The sequence below is a fragment of the Thunnus thynnus genome, chromosome 10 (genome assembly GCF_963924715.1).
Source record: "Thunnus thynnus chromosome 10, fThuThy2.1, whole genome shotgun sequence".
NCBI classification, from domain to species: Eukaryota; Metazoa; Chordata; class Actinopteri; order Scombriformes; family Scombridae; genus Thunnus; species Thunnus thynnus.
The window spans coordinates 27284403-27303043 of record NC_089526.1 but is presented as its reverse complement, the minus strand read 5'-3'; the positions used below and the strand labels follow the sequence as shown (position 1 = coordinate 27303043).

Genomic DNA, 18641 nt, shown 5'->3' with positions numbered 1-18641 from the left:
TTTATAATTTAATATTTTAATATAACTGGACTGACACAATAAATGTAGCTGATATCAAAGCCACTGTGTTTGAGTACAACTGAAAGCAAACCACCAAGCATGCACCACACTTACACCTCAGCATATACACAAGCTTGCACAACACACACGCAAAGACAGATTTACAAATGTACCAATAAGCACCAATGGGGACATGTTATGGTGGATTTTATTATCATTTTTACAGCCTAGCTCTTAAAAATTCACACCAGTGTGTTTGCAAATTTTAGCTATTTAACAACAAATAATGTATGCCTTACATTTGTGTTGACCATTTTTGAGTGCTTTACATTTGAATGGATAGCTACTTTTTCTGAGAGGCATTGGTTTTCCTTAACTTCCATCCAAGAAAATCAATTAGCACATTCATTAAACTTACTTTAGTGGTTGGAACAATAGAAAAAGTATATTGAACTTTCTCATACAGTGGCATGGTCTACAAAATTACTAGCTAAAAGTTTAGCTTTAGTAAGGGAGTCAGGAAAGTTTGGCAAAACTTATTTGGGGTCAGGCAGCTATGTTAAGCTACGTTAGCTAATATTGGGGTTAGCGCTTGTGCTACCTGGCTTGGTGGCCGTTAGCATATAATACTTTTAGCTAAGCTCACAATGGTGTGTTAGTTGTAGGTTGACAGCCAACATGATGTCTCAAAGCCCACTCTATGACGAGAGTAGGCGAGGTGTTTGACAAACACACTCTGTGTTAGCATCAACACGACTAAGATGTTAGCTTATTCTGTTGGGATAAGCTAAGAATTGGACTGTTAAGCTACTTGCATTAACAGTCAGGAGAGACACCGAGAGCATTCCCCGTAGTGAGACATTGAAAACAAATGTTTGAAAGAGAACCTCTGCTATAATTCTGTGGTGGTTTGCATTGCACATCAAGTCAAACAGTGTGTCCAATACTGTCATGTTATTCTGTGTCATTTCAGTAACAATCACCCCTTCTTTGTTTGTTCAGTCATGGTGGCTATCATTGCTCATACTACTGTAACTGCCCTGCTCTTCTTTATTACAAAACACTGGTGCTACAACGAGAAACATAAAACGCTCCATTTATTAAGCAATTCTTAAAAAGGGGAACTATAAGATAGAATGTTTACAACAGCAAATATAATACTTTTATGAACCCGCTATAAGTTGATTTACTGTGATGTTCAATAATTCAGTGATTAAATAGCAAATAGACATTTGTTGATGAGAAAATACTGCAGACACTTTCAATCTGCAGGTGAACTTATAGTGCATCGTCCTCGCTCATCATTCAACAAAGCACCCAAACAAGATAAATCTTTTCTCCTGGTGAGCAGAGCAGACAGAACCAGCCAATCAACCAATCGATCTCTCTCTACTTTAATTGTCATTCCTCTTGCCCACAGCTCCAATGTCTAACTACTGATGATCCCACAAAAAGGTAAATAAAATGTCCAAATTGCAGCCAATATATTTTCTTCCGTCCGTCTATACCTCTTCCATTGTACATTCATTTTCTCCTCCGTTTCTTCCTTTGTCACTTATTAGCTGTTCATCCATGGGTTCTCCCATGAGACTTTGTCTCTTCCCCGTTTGAACAGAAAATCTACAGCTTGTGGCTTGTGTATTTCTGTTGGCTGTAGGTTTTTCTAAAGGACACATAGATAGATATCCACCTTGTATGCATAACCATATTATGGAGCAAAGACAGAATTTTGATCTGGATTGTTAGGATACTTTTTCTGACAGAGAAAAATTATTATCTGCATAAGTGTTACTATAGGTACTGTATGTTCGGGTTGGAAGAAGAAAAAGGAAGTTGGGATGTCGTACTACTAAAATGCCCTACCGATTAATGGTTTAGCACATTTTATGCGCAGAGAAATTTAGTAGTATATAGACAAAGGTAATTGCCTCCTCTAACTCAACCTGTTAGAAGGCACATTAGAGCTGGCACTTTGAATACTTTGTTTAATATCCAGGCATGATTTGGGCCAACTCATCCCAATAGAGAGCTAATAAACTTTGAGCCTTAACATCAAAACCAAGCTGTCAGCATGATGATGTTAGTGGAATAAATGACTGAGAACCTATAGAAAATGTTAAAAATCTAAGAGCAATTACTTGAGCTGTACAAATTAAGAGAGCTTGAGCTGAAATACTCCCAGCAGTCTCCACTCTTTGCATTAATGAGTAATCTTAAATTATCTAGGAAGTAAAAGAAAACCGAATACTACACTGCAGGTCAACATCTGGGGATCTGCGACTATTTCTTTCATTAACAACAGGCTGTATTCATGACTACAACTATCACACAAACACCCGGGGAAATGTGGCCAAAGCACAGGTAGAGTAGTAAATAGCAGAGTAGTAAGTAAGTAACCAAGTTTGTCGAAGGGCACCTGCATGAATCCTTGGAATTTATGGATACAGGACAATTTGGCAAAACCAGGACATGGACTCCACAGATGTTTGCAATGAAGTTAATACCATATTTGGTGTCAACAGCAGAGTTGGCAGCTGCATCTGGACAGGAATAACATGTCATCTAGATCGGTATCAGTGCCGATACTGACCTTGTTAAGCAGACTGGGTATCTCCAATGACATGACTGATCCACATTAATTACATGATATCATAAAATTCAGTGGCTCTACTATCAGCTACATTCATCTACTCATGGTGGGCTACAGTTTTTAGTACCACAGCAATCCCTGATCTAAAGATACTTAAAAACAGTGAGGTGATCAGGTATACAAATCTAGTCAGAAAAGAACAGTGGTATCAGATCTTGGCACATACCTGGAGTTGCAGTATCGTAAAGGAACCATGTATTCTGTTTTGTTAAATCATCAATCTATGATCTCAAGCTCACAAGGAGTGGGTGAATAGTGTGTAAAGTGAGAAAATGATCTGAATCTCACATGTAGATCAGTGTCACTGTAAGAGAAGGACAGTGAATTAAGATTTGTTTGGAAAATCACACAGAACTCCACTAGAAGGATCAGGGAAGATCTGAAACAAGTCGTACAAAAGTCCACAAATATCAAATATACTGAGTGATCTGGAAAGATAAATTATTGCTCTTACTCTGTTACTTCATCTTTCCCAGAGGCGCAGGTGTTTCAAAACTAGTCCAAACTTTTAAAATATATCTGATTGTTCCCACAAAGTCCCTTGTATCTGGTGATTCAGTCAGTGGGGGAACACTCTTTTGTGACACTTCAATTTTTTCATTGCAAACTTGGGTCCTGAGGCTGAACTCGGCAGTCACAGTCAAACAGAGTAATAAAACGATAGGAAACCCAAGCCTTGCTGCATTATTGATGTACAGGCTGGGTATAGACTTGGTCTTTTAATGTTGTGTGCTGCTGGAAAGGTTGCTGCTTACCTGCATACCACAACAAGGGACTGTTTACCTAAATCCTGTACGGGTAAAGCAAGCTTCTGCATGTGCATTCTGGCCATTTGTTTGCCATAAATCTCCCTAGAAAACACTTCTACAACTGTACTGTAATGCTAATGTTCTAGCAGGCTCAAGGGCATTGAACATCAGAAGGAGGATCAGAAAGAGGATCAAGACACATGGGAAGAGGTGGGAGGTATCAAGAACGGAGAAGTAACTCAATTCAAATCCGATGTTCAGATTTAGAGTAGATAATGGTCTGATAACAGCTGTGTGGGTGATCTTGGTCCCAGCTCATTAATCTGGACACACACTGGTAGGACAGTCCACCTCCCACACAGCGTTTGACATTAGAGAGTATCTGGGGCTTTCAAGGATGCCTGCTGTGAGATCAGCACTATAGTGTACATGCTGATCCCTCTTACCAACATCTCTTTACATTTCTTTGCTCACTGCAACTCACCATTAGGCAGCAATGGTGATGGAGTTCACCGCAACTCACCATTAGGCAGTAATGGTGATGGAGTTCACTGCAACTCACCATTAGGCAGCAGTGGTGATGGAGCGGGGGAGTCAGATAAAAGGCAAATATAAGAACCAAGTGAAAAACAAAGCAAAAAGGGTTAAAGATGCTCTTGAAAGATCTGTTTCTTCTTCTTTCTCTCTTACAAGCATGACCAAAGGCATCCTGTATACTACTAGACCACACTACATGCATTGTCTCTCCTTCCAGTGCATTTGACAGCAGTATTACACCACCGATGAGTGCTCTGGGTTCTGATCAATGTTGTTATTTAGACTTTTGAAGAATAGCAAGACTAAGAGTCTACAGACATGCTAGCAGCTCTGTGAGGCTGTATTTAGGCAAAGCGCAGCTTTGAACTAAATACTAAAATCACATGACAGTGCTGATGATAAGAAGGCATAATGTCTACCATGTTCACCATCTTAGTTTAGCATGTTAGCATGCTAAAATTTGCTAATTAGCAAAATAAACACAAAGTACAGCTGAGGCTGATGGAAATGTCATCAGGTATTTGGTCATAAAACAAAGTACTGAACAAATTCAAAATTTTGATAGGATGATGGGTCCAGAGGAGAAATTGCCAAGGTTATTACAATTCAGTCCAAGGGGGACATGAATGTGTGTACCAAGGGCAATCCATCCACTAGTTGTTGAACCATTTCACTCAAATGTCAACCTCATGGTGGTGCTAAAGGTAAAGTCAGGGATCACCAAAGTGATTTGTGAAAGCTATACTTTAAGTTCTTTACTTTCATGCTGGGAATGAAGACAGGTTATCTAAATTCTATTAAAGCTAATCACAGCATTTCCAGACTGACAGTCAATAGAAACGATGGATTCAACAAAATGTGTTACTGTTGCTGGCAGACATTAAACCTTGTATACACATCTGACTGGTTATAACAATATCTGCAGCAAAATCTCATCTTAAAGCAATTACACTTACAAAAGAGGTGCTAAGAAGCTTATTATTTCTAGGCTGGCAAGCTTGCTATAACTAGTGTTTCTTTGATGTTCATATTTCTAATGGCAAAAGCTACTGCTACTACATGTTTACACAGGTTAAACTGTTCAGCTGTAGTCTTGTGTCTATAATTACAGGAATAGTTTGACATTTTAGGAGATACACCTACTCGCTTTCTTGCCAAGAGTTATAATAGAATATCAATAGCACTCTCATATGTGTCCATTAAATGTGAAGCTACAGCAAGCGACAGTTAGCTAGAAGACAGCAGAAACAGCTAGCTTGGTTCTGTATCATTTTAAACTTTTTTGTAACTTTTTTGTGATATGTGTATAATTAGTGAGCGTTAGTAGTGATGGTAGGAGGGTTTTTTGGACATAGCCAAGCTAGCTGTTTCCCCCTGCCTCCAGTCTTTATGCTAAGCTAAAATAAGCTAACCGGTTGCTTCATATTTAACATACAGAAATGAGAGTGGTATCAATCTTCTCATCTATCTCTCTAGATGAGAGTTAGTATCGCAATCTGCTCCTCAGTCGCTCTCTGCAGACACACTCTTTCATCCCCAGCCCTCTGCATTTTTCTCTGTCTCTGTTTCCAGTCCCAGCTCACTTCTCCCAGGCTATGTACTTTTCTCCTTCTCCCCAGACATGCCAACCTCAAACTGTCCATCCATCAGATGCCCTCAGACTTTCCCTCCTTTCCCCATCTGCACACCTGTTCCCACTACTTATACCGGTCCATTTCCTTTGTTCTCTGTGAGTTCATCATAGTTGCTTCCATGGACTCTCACGTTCTATCCAACCTGACCCTGATCCTGCCTATTCCCGATCCTGTCTGTTCCTATTCCTTTTGTTACCTGTACCTGTTCCTGCAGTTTTGACATTTGGACTGATTTTGACCTGCCTGCTTGCCTGCCTTGCCCCATTTGGACTTGTTTGCCTGATTCAGCCTGATTCTTGTTTTGACCTGTAAACCTGTTGTTCTGATTTTTGAACATTAAAGCCCTGTCATTCAACCAGTCTGTCTGTTGAGTCTGTATTTGGGTCCTCCACCTGTCTGCCCTGTTCTCATTCGTGACAGTTAGACATTTTTCCTAAAATGTAATGCAGGCAAATATCGTGAATGCAGAGCTATTTAATTCTCAAGTACATCTTGCCTAAACTAGTTTTAATGTATTTGGAAGTTTGAACTGTGCAGCTGTGAACTATTACAATATAGAAATATAAATATCAGAAAGGACTTTGTAGCACCAATATAAATCAATATGAATGGATTTGGATGAGAAGCACAAAGCTTAAACACTTACCATGTACGCTAACATACATGAGACTTAAAGACCATAAGGAATCCCACCCCTCTCCCCCATCCTCTTCCATCAACAAGCAGGCTGCCTCTCAAATGTGGCAACACACTGATGGTGACTCAAGTTGTGGTAACAGCACCATAGCAGCCAAAGGGGACTCAGCATGCTGTTTATTTCTCACCGATTACCCTCCTGCCTCTACCCCCCTCACACACACACACACAAACACACACACATACACAAAGAGAGAGAACAGCAGGTCTTATATCCTGCATTAGCAATGAGTAGAGCATAAGATAATCGCATCTCTCTGTGTTAAAAAAACCTGTTAATTGGAGTAACTAGATTTAGAGCGGCAGCAGAGCTGGTGATAAGTATGGCAGCAAACACAGACGGAATCTCAGCCATAATGCTTAATCAGAAACAAGGTCATTTTGATTAAAAAAAATGTGTGGATTTAAATGTGAAACCTAGTCAGAGAGGGGAAAGTATGCCATATATTTTAAAAAAGCCACAGACCTGTCATAGTGCTCTTAACAGCAGGAGGATTAAGAGGTTAGGGCAACATGAGTAGCAGCAGATAAAGATGGAGGCTATTAGGAAGAGCAGGAGTGGTGGGGCCTGTCTTTGGAAACAGAGCCATCTTCATTTGTCAGACAGTCAGACACTCTTACACTAGCTCTCTAGGCGTTTCCCTTTGGGTCAAAGATAACGTGCATGTCCTCTGATCCATGCTGTGTGCCTGACCAAACCAGCAAAAATGCTGCCTTCAAGTATTCTGAATAAGTTCCCATTTCTGAGTCAGGACACAATCAGAAATAGTGCTTGTCGTTCACCCAGGTCGGAAATCAAAACAAAATGGGCCCTTTGATAAAAGTAATCATTTGGCAGCTGCTGTTTCAGTTTAGATAACAAGCAGCACAGAGCTACATTGTCTTGCAGCAGCAGAATGAAGTGGGGAAAAAAAATGTGCACCAGGCATGTAATTGACTATTTTAACTGATGCATTAGCCAGTTGTTGTGTAATTCACCCAGGCCGATCAATCCAGATAGACAGAACCACTGCAGTGTCCTGAACACAGCCCTGATGGAGTGCTTGGTAGGTAATTGGGCTAGCACTGAATATGGTAACGAGAAATGTAGCATCCACTCTCTGTCACCAAAAAGATATGTTCTAGTAACTTGATATTTACCTTTGTTGGCTTGTTCAGTGATAAAACACATCACTATACGATGAATAGGCTAAGTGTGAGTGAACATTATGGCTGCCATTCCTCGCTCCATTTGAAGCCCGGAGTCATGTGCATGCCAGCGAGGTGATGCACTGAGATAATTCAGAGGCTAACTTTTGAGTTATGAAAGGGAATAACTGAATTTAAAGACAAAGAAAAAAAGAAATTACTTTTTTTTGCCCAGGTTCCAATCCCGTGTCCCTGTGTTAATTATATATGATTCCAGTGTTTCCCCTATATGCTTTAGCAGCTGCTAAATAATGAATGCCACTGCCGAAATTTCACATTGTATATTATAATCATAACAAATGCACACCATGCATACTTTTTCCGCTTCAAGCAGCTGAATGGAGCTAGTGGTGAGCAGATGGGAACATTCAAACAGATAATGAATGACAATATAGTCAAACACGGTTGTAGTAATATAAAATATGTCTTCATAAGACATGTTATGATTGACAAATAATGTGCATTACTAATCATCTTATAAATCACTTATAAATGTTATATCTATATATGTTATATCTACAATTGCATTATAATGTGTTATAAACTCCTTATTAAATGTTTAATGTGAATATAAATGCTAAATAGGGGGACGTGTTAAAAAAATATTACATTACAGAAGCTAAAGATGCTCTAAATGCTGTTTCACAGTGTCTTTAAAGGTGCTATGTAAATTTTTTAAAAGCGTGATAGCATAACTTCCAAAACTAAGATTATCGTATGTGTGAGAAAAGCTTGAGACCAACTGTGTTACGCTAGAAGTACTGTTAGTGTAAGCGCTGCTGACATTGAGATACATTTTCCCATAAATCCCAGTTTGCACATAAACGTTGCCAACATCTTTGTTACCAGCTGAAGATAGGCTGCAGTGGCAAAAAGCAATATCTTCAGACCACTGTTAAGAAGACTGATGAACTTATAATTTGCAGAAATGATTTACAGCACAAAAGGCTGTTGCTTTATGGCACAAATCAGGAAGCGAGTAATGTTGTTACTGTGCACATAAATCTTTCAGATTTTGTCTCAATGACAAAAAAATCTTCTTTGCGTTATGGTCTTCTTCATTCACAGTAATTATCCTAATGTTTTGAAAATGTCGGAGCAGCCAGGCTGTTGCCTCACAGCTGCACCTCCTTCTCTGTCCCACCCTGCTCCTATTCACAAAAAGACACTCAATCGGATCATCACTCAAGTCCTTTTTACCGGGACGTTGCCAAAGGCATATGGCATACATAAACCTTTGTGTGTATGTCAAGTCGTGCATGCATGCACACACAAACACATGCAGCCAGTGCAACTCTTAGATATCAAGAGCCTTCTGTAAGACACACTCAGGCCATGTGGGGTGTCAGGCAATCTGTGCTACTGCTGAGCTCTAATCTTTTGAGAGTTTAGAAGACTTCCGATCGGTATCACAGGCATCTGTCAGGTTCTTTAAATAAATGGCAAACGTCTCTCCAAATTCTTGCCGCGCCTCTAGAGACACATATCTATTGTTGTGATATAACTTGGATTACTTTTTCTTTAGCCTTTACTATATTATCCCATTTAGCAGAGTGTGGACTATAGACACACACCTTTTGATCACAGTCCACTATCTTGAATCAGCCCCTAACTGCTTCACAATATAGATCAGTTTTAAAGTATAAAATTACACTTCAGCCACACAGTTATCTGTATAATGTGTTTGCCTGCAAAATCGCAAAGGATAAATGAGCCATGCCACATTTATTATTATCTATTATCTATCTATTAATGATGCCTTTGATCCTCAAATATGCTATGGAGGACCTGATGTAGACCAAAAGCTCTCTGATTTTCTCAGTTTCTCTCTCTCTCTCTGTTTGGGGCTTTGGGGTCACAGCATGAGGAGCTTACTGCCCTGCTGCTCTCTGGATGTCACTTGAACCAGATCAGCTGAGAAACAGACCAATAATTTGACTGTCAGTGGAACAATCCATGAGAGATTATTTTTAGAGCATGGACACCTACAGTATCTATTGAGACATGAGTGGACATAGTACTAAACAAAAGTTACAGCATGTTTAATTCATGATATCGCTTTGACATTGTCATTCAGATCGACCAACTACATTATTTAATGGACGTCTCAACTGAGTGGTGGAGCTCATCTTAGCTCTGTGGTCTTAATTGATCTGTGACGGTCACATTTCAGCCTGACTGTGAGGAGCTGCACCCTGCAGATTACAGCAAGAAACCCTGAACCCCCCCCCCCCCCCGACAGTATTACAATATGGACTAAAGCAAAATAAACAAAAATATCTTTCATTGTAACACTGTAAATATCTACATTTTTTAATGTTTTGGTAATAGTGAGAAATTTAAGGAGATGTTATGTGGTCGATAGACTATTTGTGCAAACAGTAGTAATTAGCCATGTCTGTGAGAGACTACATTAACATGATGGGAGGATCTTTGAAGAGGAATGGGGGCTAATTATAAAGATAAGTGATTATGTCAGTGAACTGGTTCAGGAGAATATCAGGATTTGTACTGCAATTTTATATGGATACCATATCCATATTATCCCATGGTAGTATCTGTACTGGAATCATTTGGATTCCCTGAAAAACCCCACCTTTATAGTTTGTGTGATGGCTATAATGAATAATATCTTAAGTGCAGTAAGGGTGTTTTTTGTTGCAGTGGTAATGGCGGATGTCAAACAGGACAGTGCAGCTGTGGTGAAATGATGGCAGTGCGGAAGATCTTTGACAATCTTCTACGGCAACAGGTTACGTTGGTGGTGTGTATGAAAATTTCTGCAAATGGCAACAGAAAGAATAGCGGCAAAACTGCACATTTTTTAGTAGCCCTGAGCTGTGTATTTCGTAACTGTCATGTGTGGATGAAATTAGATATGTCAGACAATCTCCCTGCAGCACTATGTCGAATGTGAGGTTAATTCACCTCTCACATAATTCAGCATGCCTTTCACTTACTAAGTAAGTGAGCAAACAAATGCTGCTCTGCTCAAACTGAAGGATTTTCCATTTAGATGAATCCTAGATGTGCAGGAATTTTTGGATTGACTACCCCGGGCTCTTGTCTGTTCTGGGATATAAACTAAAAGTGATGCGTCATTTTCTGTTGCAGACTTTTCACACATGAAATATGTTCAAACTATACAGTCATAGTTCAAACTCAAGAACTATCAAAGTGATAAAACATTGTTATGTATGCTTTTTGAGATGATTTAGAGGGCCCAGGGCCCAAACAGAAGATTAAATATAAATGAAAGAAATGATCAGACTATTTAAACTTCAACAAACCATTTGGACATAACAAGGTCAGCACATGTTGGATCTGACAATTAACAGTTACAGTAAATGGTAGTTCAATCAGAAGGGCGGAGTCTCCTCTGCACTGGCCCACAACAACAAAATGCTGACACAAAACTCTGGCCAGTGGATGAGCTTCCAACTTTGCTGTGCTATGAATGATTTAATGAGTTCATCATTCAGTTTTATCGTTTAGTCTGCACACAAACTGAACGGCAGATCGATTTCTCCCACTGGCTTTGAGTTTGCCAACTTGAACCTGCTGCCTTTCCTCCGATTTCATACTGAAGAAACATATGATGATGATGGTTCTTATTATGTGGTGAAACAGTTCACTTCTGGGCTTAAAATGCTTTTTTTTACCAGCCTCATGTGGCCTGATTTTCACAAATTGATTACCAAAGGTCCTTAGAGGGATAAGACTTCATGATATAAATCAATGGCAAATGGTTTAAGTGATTAGGGTGGTGGTGCATTACTGAGCGTAAGGGTCTATGAAAAGCCTGGAACATGACTAACATACACAAGGACATGTAAGCATAGACAAGAGAGCTATTAGAAATTCTAGACCCCAGATAGCATTTCATTAAATACTGCATTCACATGTGCATGTAGAAGAAACCCTTCAACTGCAGCATCCGGACATGCTGTTCTCCCTCCAAACTATCTCTGTCCTTATGTCTGCTGTCGTTTATAAATCAGTCTCTGCAGTGTGCTACACATTTACTGTCCAAATAATTTATAGTCCTTATCAACATTTGAATCTGATTTGGTACCCCACCCCATCTTTTCACTCATTTGTTTGCACAAAGCAGTGAGCCAACAAATCAACAAACTGTGCAAAGAAAATAAACCAGTGATATAGCCTGGCAGTGCCATACATGTAGGGGACAAGATCCCAGGAAAAGGCCTGTGTGTTTAGTAGTAACAACACTACTTTTAACCTTTTCAATCATGCATCCACCTGCACTGGAGCAGCATGGGGGAGACTACCTCCAGAATCTGGTTTTTAGACTCCGTGGCTTCCCTCTGGTTCTACGCTGATGCTCATCTGCCCGGCACAACAGGGGAAGGTGCCCTGCTGTAATTCGGTAATAGGTTTTGGTTTGTTCAATTAAGGTCTAAATTGAAGCAGAGGATGCCTTGAGCATTATGTGTGAGTGTGTGCAAATACTGTACATGTGAGTACATCCTGTAACTGAATGAACCCCTCCATACACACACACACACACACACACACACACACACACACACACACTGGAGGAATGGATGGGGGAGGCAACCATCATGGCTTTGGTGCATGGCCTAGTTGTACATGAGGAGGATGGATAGAGGGTCAAAAGGACACAGTGAATAGATGATATAGATAAGATAGATGAGATAGATAGATAGATAGATAGATAGATACTATACTCACATTCCAGGTGTTTTTTCTTTGGGGCCGTCTGTTCATGTGTGGTAGATTTACACACAGCTCGGGACACATCGGATCCCGTCAGGGTGTATTGCGCCGCGGCGATGCGGTCTGTCAGCGTCTGACCCGACATCTTCTCTCAGTGGAGTCCAACCTCGACAATCAAGCGTCCAATATGGTCCTACCCCCCCTCCCCACACCAAAATGAACGACCAGCCTCAGTAATCCCTGCCGCTGCCCTCGACACCACTATAGAGATGGAGCTGGAAAAGAAAAACTCAGCCTGTTTTTAATGTGGTGTGGCCCACTCTCTGCAGAATTGTAATTGATTAGAGTTGCATAACAATATTTGAAGTGACAGATTCCCATTCAGTTGTACTGGATCTGCATGCGTTTCTGTAACAATCATGAACTGACTTACTTCCAAGAGGGCCAGTGTCCTCTGATAATCACACCATGCAGGTTAATTCACTGTAAAATCGTATTCCAGCTTCTAATTTTTTCACGTCGTTCGGCTTTTTCTTTTATTTTAGGTCAATTTCTGACTGTTATTTGTCGGTCAGCCTCTCTGATAAGGCGGTCCGCTCCGGATGATGCTCGTTGATGCCTCCCTGTCTTCCTTCCTCCAATCTCCTGGATAATCCTCACCGCCTCTCCGACAGTCCCTGTGTTTTCAGCGGGGCGTGCAGGGGAACATCATCCCCCACCATCCAGTGCAGTACAGCGGGTTTTTTCCCTCCTCCTTCCCTGGACGCTTCCTCTCTGCTGCGGCCCACAGTCAGCTTGCAAGCCCCGGCGATGCTCGCTTCGACCCGGGTCGTTGGATGACTGTGTTTTCAGCGGATTTACATCCACTTGTTTATTTAATTATTTATGCATTTATATTTGTCACCTCGCCCCGCCCCCCTCGGTACCAGCCCCGCCGCTGTCTCTTTCATCGCGAGAGCCGGGAGGAGACGAGAACTAGCACGGAGGTTTTGTATGTGTGAGGACATTAAGGGTTAATAAAGATACTCCACAACCAGGCACGCTGCTGCCACACGATGAAGGTCATATGAAGCGTGCAGCTTCACTTGGCGCTATTTTCTTTGATCATGTTTGCACACATGATGTGATGTGCACGAGCCAGTTAGCCTTTGTCCCTGTCCATGGTGCTGATGTGCTTCCTCTGGTGCAGCTCTCTTACGTCACTGTGGTTTGAATTTAAAGTCACTGCGTGTATTGGTATATGTATGTGTGTGTGTGTATATGTGTGTACATATACATATATATATATATATATATATATATATATATATATATATATATATATATATATATATATATACTGATTTCTTTGGCCAATGGGGAGCAACAGAACAAACACAGCTTTTAACCTGATACAGGCCTACTACACTTTGTTTGCCTATTTACACATCCGACATACATGGTCCAATATTAGTATTTATTTGGAGTTGTGTTTCTGGTCACCATTTATATCCAATACTTGCTCTTCTTTTATCTCACATTTTGGTCTCCACCTCTCTCCACTCCTGAGAGAGATAACTGGCTCTATAGTTGTTAAATCTTCTGAGCATGTTGTCACAATAAAGGGTTTAGCCAGTCCTTAACTGGCTATCTCGACAGGTAGCTGGAGAGGATTTATCAGGGCTTTGAAACAGCTGCATGCTGCAACCAAAAACAATAATGAGAGCTATGAGAGTGAGACTGAACCAAAACAGTTAAGTTGCGGCCTGAATACCAAAACAATGAACTGAAAGAAGCTAAACCTCTCTGTAGAGCTGACGGGAACTGCAGAGTCCTGTGATAACGTTAGTTTATCACTAAGTGTGATGTCCTTCACTTGCACATAGTCATTGGATCCATTGTTGTTAAAAGTAGAAGTGCTTGACCTACATAAAAATTCCCCCTGTGAGTTGCATTATGTCTCTATATTACATTATGAAATTGTTAATATATCTACTGATGCAACATTTGTAAGTAGCATTTTAAGGTTGACGCTGGTTGAGGTGGAGCTAATGTTATATACTTTATATACAGTTCAATAGTCCAGTAGTTCTTAACCTAGGGCTTGGGCCCCCTCCAAAGAGTCACAAGATAAAATCTGAGAGGTCGTGAGATGATTGATGGGCTATTAAAGAAGATAAAACAAAATTCTGCTCCACAAATTTATATTAATCCTTTCTTTAATCCTTCTTTTTGGGATATAGAAAATAATTTTACATCTTTAACCTGAAACAGTTATTTAAATGAAACCATCTGAGAAGTCTAGGAGGAACATCGTTGGTTGAACTGCTAACATTGGAAACATGTTAAGAGGCCCCAAATAGACACTGATTTTTGTAAGGGGTCACAAGTAAAAAAGGTTGGGAACCACTAGTTTCATCTTTTACAATGCATTATATTTTATAAGCTCTTCATATTATGTATTATGTTAAATAATTGATCTGAAAAGTACTGTAAATAGTAGCCAGAGGTCAGTAGCAGAGCAAAAAGTACAATATTTTCCTCTGAAAGGTGGGGGAGTAGAAATGGATAAACTCAAGTAAAGTACAAGTTCCTCTAAATTGCACTTAAGCACAGTTCTATTTAAATGGCAGTATAAATCAGGGATGTACATGGCAAATTAGAGGTCTGGACTTTGGCTAAGCTCAGGATACACTGCACCAGTGACTTATTGTAAACCCAATTTGAAGGCCACGAAGAAAGCAACATAGCCTGTGTAACCCTCCCATTAGAAATCTTTATTAAGTCACATCGATATGGAATGGCACAGCATCTTCACTTTGTCCAACAGGACTCACATGAAATGTTAAAAGTCAGTCATCAAAGCTGCTCCATATATACAAATAATTAAAATTAAATACAATAGCTTTTGAAAAGTAAAATAATAATTATAAATACAAAAAATGTACAAACTATTTTCCCCCATTTGTATTCCCTTGTTTTTTTTCATATACAAGTTGAGGTTTTTCACTAGTGTTGATCAGTTATCTGTTAATCCAGTGTTGTGTTCTCACGTCTTGATAAGGCCCTCTAGAAAGTCTTTTTCCACCATCTCCTCGATGTTCTGTCGAGCTCGACTCCAAAACACTTTCTGGCTCTCCAGCTTGTGGCCCTCTTTGTGACCGGGGAAGGATGCGTCTGCAGGGTTGTGTGTGTAGGCGGGACCGGAGCGGCTGCTGGCCTTGCTGTTGAACACCTGGCTGAGCAGGTTGAAGAAGGGTAACAGCTGCTCCATGCTGCGGATCACATAGAGGGTCAACATCAGGTGACCTGGCTCCCATGAGAGGGTTCGGGTGGAGCAGTCCTCCTCTGGATTTTTCTGTGGGTGGAGGAAATGGATAACAAATTAAAGTTGAAACATTCATATGCTATGGTGCAGGTGGGGAAAACTGGAGCATGAATGAAAAGAGCAGGACTGCCCTTTAGTAAGTGTTTCCCTGAACATACTCTTTGTAAGAGGCAGTCATTTGTCTCGATCATTTAATAACCTTGTGTAGACAGAGGAAAGATGAGATACCTTGGCTCGTTTCCTCAGCAGCTTGGCCAGTCGAACCACGTAGGGTTTAAACTCTCTCTGATGAGTCCCCTGACGTCTCACTTCCAATCCTGAATCGTCTGAAGCCTCTGGGATGAAGGCCCAGCGATACCTGTAATGAAGCAGGACACACTCAGAAATAAGACAATTTTGTTCTGTTTAACAAGTCACCAAAGCATTGAACAAGTGCTTTCAAAATACCTTATTCTTATGTCTATTCATACATTGTAAATAAACAAATTAAATTCTTCCATTTAAAATTGTTACAAAAGGTCCCTGCTGTGTTTGCCCCTTCCAAATAGTTATGGACACACATGCAGGGTTTCCACTTTTAATCAATTACTGCATGTCAGTTACCAAGTCAAGATATTTTTGTCTCTTCACACAACCTAATCCCATGCAAAGCTGATTATGAGACCCAGGCTTGTTTTTACTACTGACATCTGGAACTGAGGCAGGCTCTCTGGAGGCAGGGCCAGGGCCAGGTCCAGGAGCTTGCAGGCAGACAAATAGAGGTTGAGCCAGCGCTGGCTGTTGTAGGAGGTTGAGAAGCCGTTCCCTCCGGAATAGGTGGTCTCCAACCCGGCAACAGATGGCCCTGATGTCCTAGAGATGGGCAGAGAGGGTAAGTCATTAAAGGAACACAGCAAGACGGCGTATTTGACGTTCTTTTGCTGCTGCAGGGAAGTTTGTAGTATCAACAGATAATGTACCTTGATATGTCCTCATCTGCTGTTAGCTCCTGCTCCATCAGTAGAAACACCTGAACCTGCAGGGGAAGAGATGTAGCATGTATGAATGAGTGTTTTTGAATGAGTTTATGGTGAAAAGGTCAATTTGTATAAAAGACAGCAAGAAAAAAACACAGGACAGTACAGTGAAAGAAAGACACTACAGTCTACACTGCATCCAGTGCTCACCAGTTCAGTGATCATGGTGGGCCACAGTGAGGTGAGGTGTTGAGGTGACATACGCAGCAGCAGAACTCTGAAGAACAGGAACACTTGAGCATGAAGGATGGGTACCTGAGGCAGACGCAGGCTCTCCACCAGACGCTCTGAACACACAGACACACAGTTAAAATATCTGCTCTGTGAACGCGGTAAAACATGCAGGTTACAATAGACCATTTGTGATTTGTTAGTGCAGATGCATAATAAAGGTTAAAGATAATTAACATGATCAGTTGTTGCCCTATTGGAGACAATGACTGAACAGAGCGTGCATCAACTCTGTTAACACCCATTAGGCTTAATTTTATGCTGTTTGTTATGAGTAATGATTTCTCAAATCCAGGATTTACATCTGCATAACATTATGTTAGATGTGTACGTGTGTAGTGTTTACCTTGTATGTCTGGCAGGTATTTCTGGTATTGGTCCACTTCACTGCTATAGATGGTGAAGGCCAGGCGTTTGAGCAACATGGCCCTCTGCTCCAGCTCAGCGTCTCTGTTGGTGAACAGACTCAGAGAGCTGCTCTGAGCGACAGCCACCCGGGCTGCAGGGGGAAACACACAGGGTCATTATTACTCTACATGCCACAGTCTTTCACCTTTTAATAAGCTGTAACTATGTGACAATGCTATATTTATGAAGCTGAGTGGGCAACAGACTTAAGTGAAGTGGAACGTTAATGTTTGTTTTGATCAAGACACTTTACAGGATGCAGGTTTAATTCTGCCATAAAAAGGGCAAAACACTCAGTCTCCTGTAAATATAAGTTACGGAAAAATGATGTGGTAAATGGTCTAAAATTGCACACAGTGGTAATAACTATAATTATTTATATGTTTAACTCCACAGAAGAAATCTAAAACTTACTCATGAGGTCTCTGAATGTGGTCTTGTCATGAGTCATCAGGTGGTCAATAATGGCTCTCCAACTGCAAAATGAGGAAAATGATGTTGATGTTAGACTAATATTCCAGTAACATTTAGAAACAAATCAACAGACACGGCCCTCTTTAACTCTGCATTAATATGTGCTAGGACTGAACAATTAATTGAAGATTTTATCAAAATCGCAACATGGCCTACTACAATTATCAAATCACAGGAGGCGCAATATTTGTTAAAGGAGAAGTGTGTGTCAAAATACCATTTTAAATTAAATATTTTGGTGCTGCAGAGATGTCCTGGCTTACACATCATATTCTACAGACTTAAGAAAACATCTTTGTTTGGTACAGATCCCTGCAAAAATCACACCAAAATCATTTTAATATGTTTTTCAATGAAAATGAGAATAGTGATGTAAAAATGATCATTCCCTCTAATATCACAAATCATATCACAATTGCAATAGAAAGTCAAAATAATCGCAATTAGATATTGTTTCAAAATCGTTCAGCTCTAGTATGTGCCATTCCCTCCTTTTGTTGATAGAATATTTCAGTAAACTGTATTTAAACGCTGACTTTACTGGCTTGAAAAACTATCTCTGGTGTCCCTGAAGTCTCATTCTTCCCTTGAACAAAGGGCAGACTGCTAAGATAGTCTGTTATTTAAATACAGCATGTTTACCTGAAAACTGACAGGGAACACTTTGTCTTACTTGTTCTTCTCTGCACATATTGTGATGTAATCATCAATTTTTGACAAGTATGTCACTATTCAAGCTTACTCTTTTATTACACTTTCTAGTTGGATTTGTGTGTGAAAATGTATTTCTAGTCGCTTCTTTTTTCAAACAACCAAATAAAATTGTAGTAGATATATAAATAAAGGTAATACTAGACTCGGGGCCCCTAATGGTTTGCTTTAAAACAAACTGACAAAGAAACAGTTTGAAGACTTAATATTTTGTTTTGAGGCATTAAAAATGACCTGTTAACTTCAGTTGTTTGAGAGGAAGTTGAGATGCAACTACAGGAACTAACTCTTTATGTATCAGGTAGTCCTATAAAACTGATGCACAGATGATAACTTAGT

General features: G+C 40.2%; 2 protein-coding genes across 11 annotated transcripts in view; both read right to left on the bottom strand.

Moving 5' to 3' along the window:
- snap91a (synaptosome associated protein 91a) overlaps positions 1-13266 on the bottom strand; it is a 55120-nt gene extending 41854 nt beyond the window's left edge. For 3 of the 9 annotated variants that reach the window (XM_067602320.1, XM_067602321.1, XM_067602319.1), the window contains exon 1: positions 12171-13231. In XM_067602320.1, coding sequence (XP_067458421.1) covers positions 12171-12300 — 130 coding nt within the window. In that variant the 5' untranslated portion in view covers positions 12301-13231. Of the gene's footprint in view, positions 1-12170 lie in introns of all 9 variants that reach the window. The other 6 variants (XM_067602317.1, XR_010930463.1, XM_067602318.1 and 3 more) reach the window with 6 other exon arrangements.
- Positions 13267-14890: 1624 nt separating this feature from the next.
- dop1a (DOP1 leucine zipper like protein A) overlaps positions 14891-18641 on the bottom strand; it is a 28275-nt gene continuing 24524 nt past the window's right edge. For both annotated transcript variants that reach the window (XM_067602315.1, XM_067602316.1), the window contains 7 exons: positions 17532-17593; positions 17056-17208; positions 16629-16765; positions 16422-16477; positions 16150-16314; positions 15691-15820; positions 14891-15492 (listed from right to left, as the gene is read on the bottom strand). In XM_067602315.1, coding sequence (XP_067458416.1) covers positions 15184-15492; positions 15691-15820; positions 16150-16314; positions 16422-16477; positions 16629-16765; positions 17056-17208; positions 17532-17593 — 1012 coding nt within the window. In that variant the 3' untranslated portion in view covers positions 14891-15183. The remainder of the gene's footprint in view (positions 15493-15690; positions 15821-16149; positions 16315-16421; positions 16478-16628; positions 16766-17055; positions 17209-17531; positions 17594-18641) is intronic.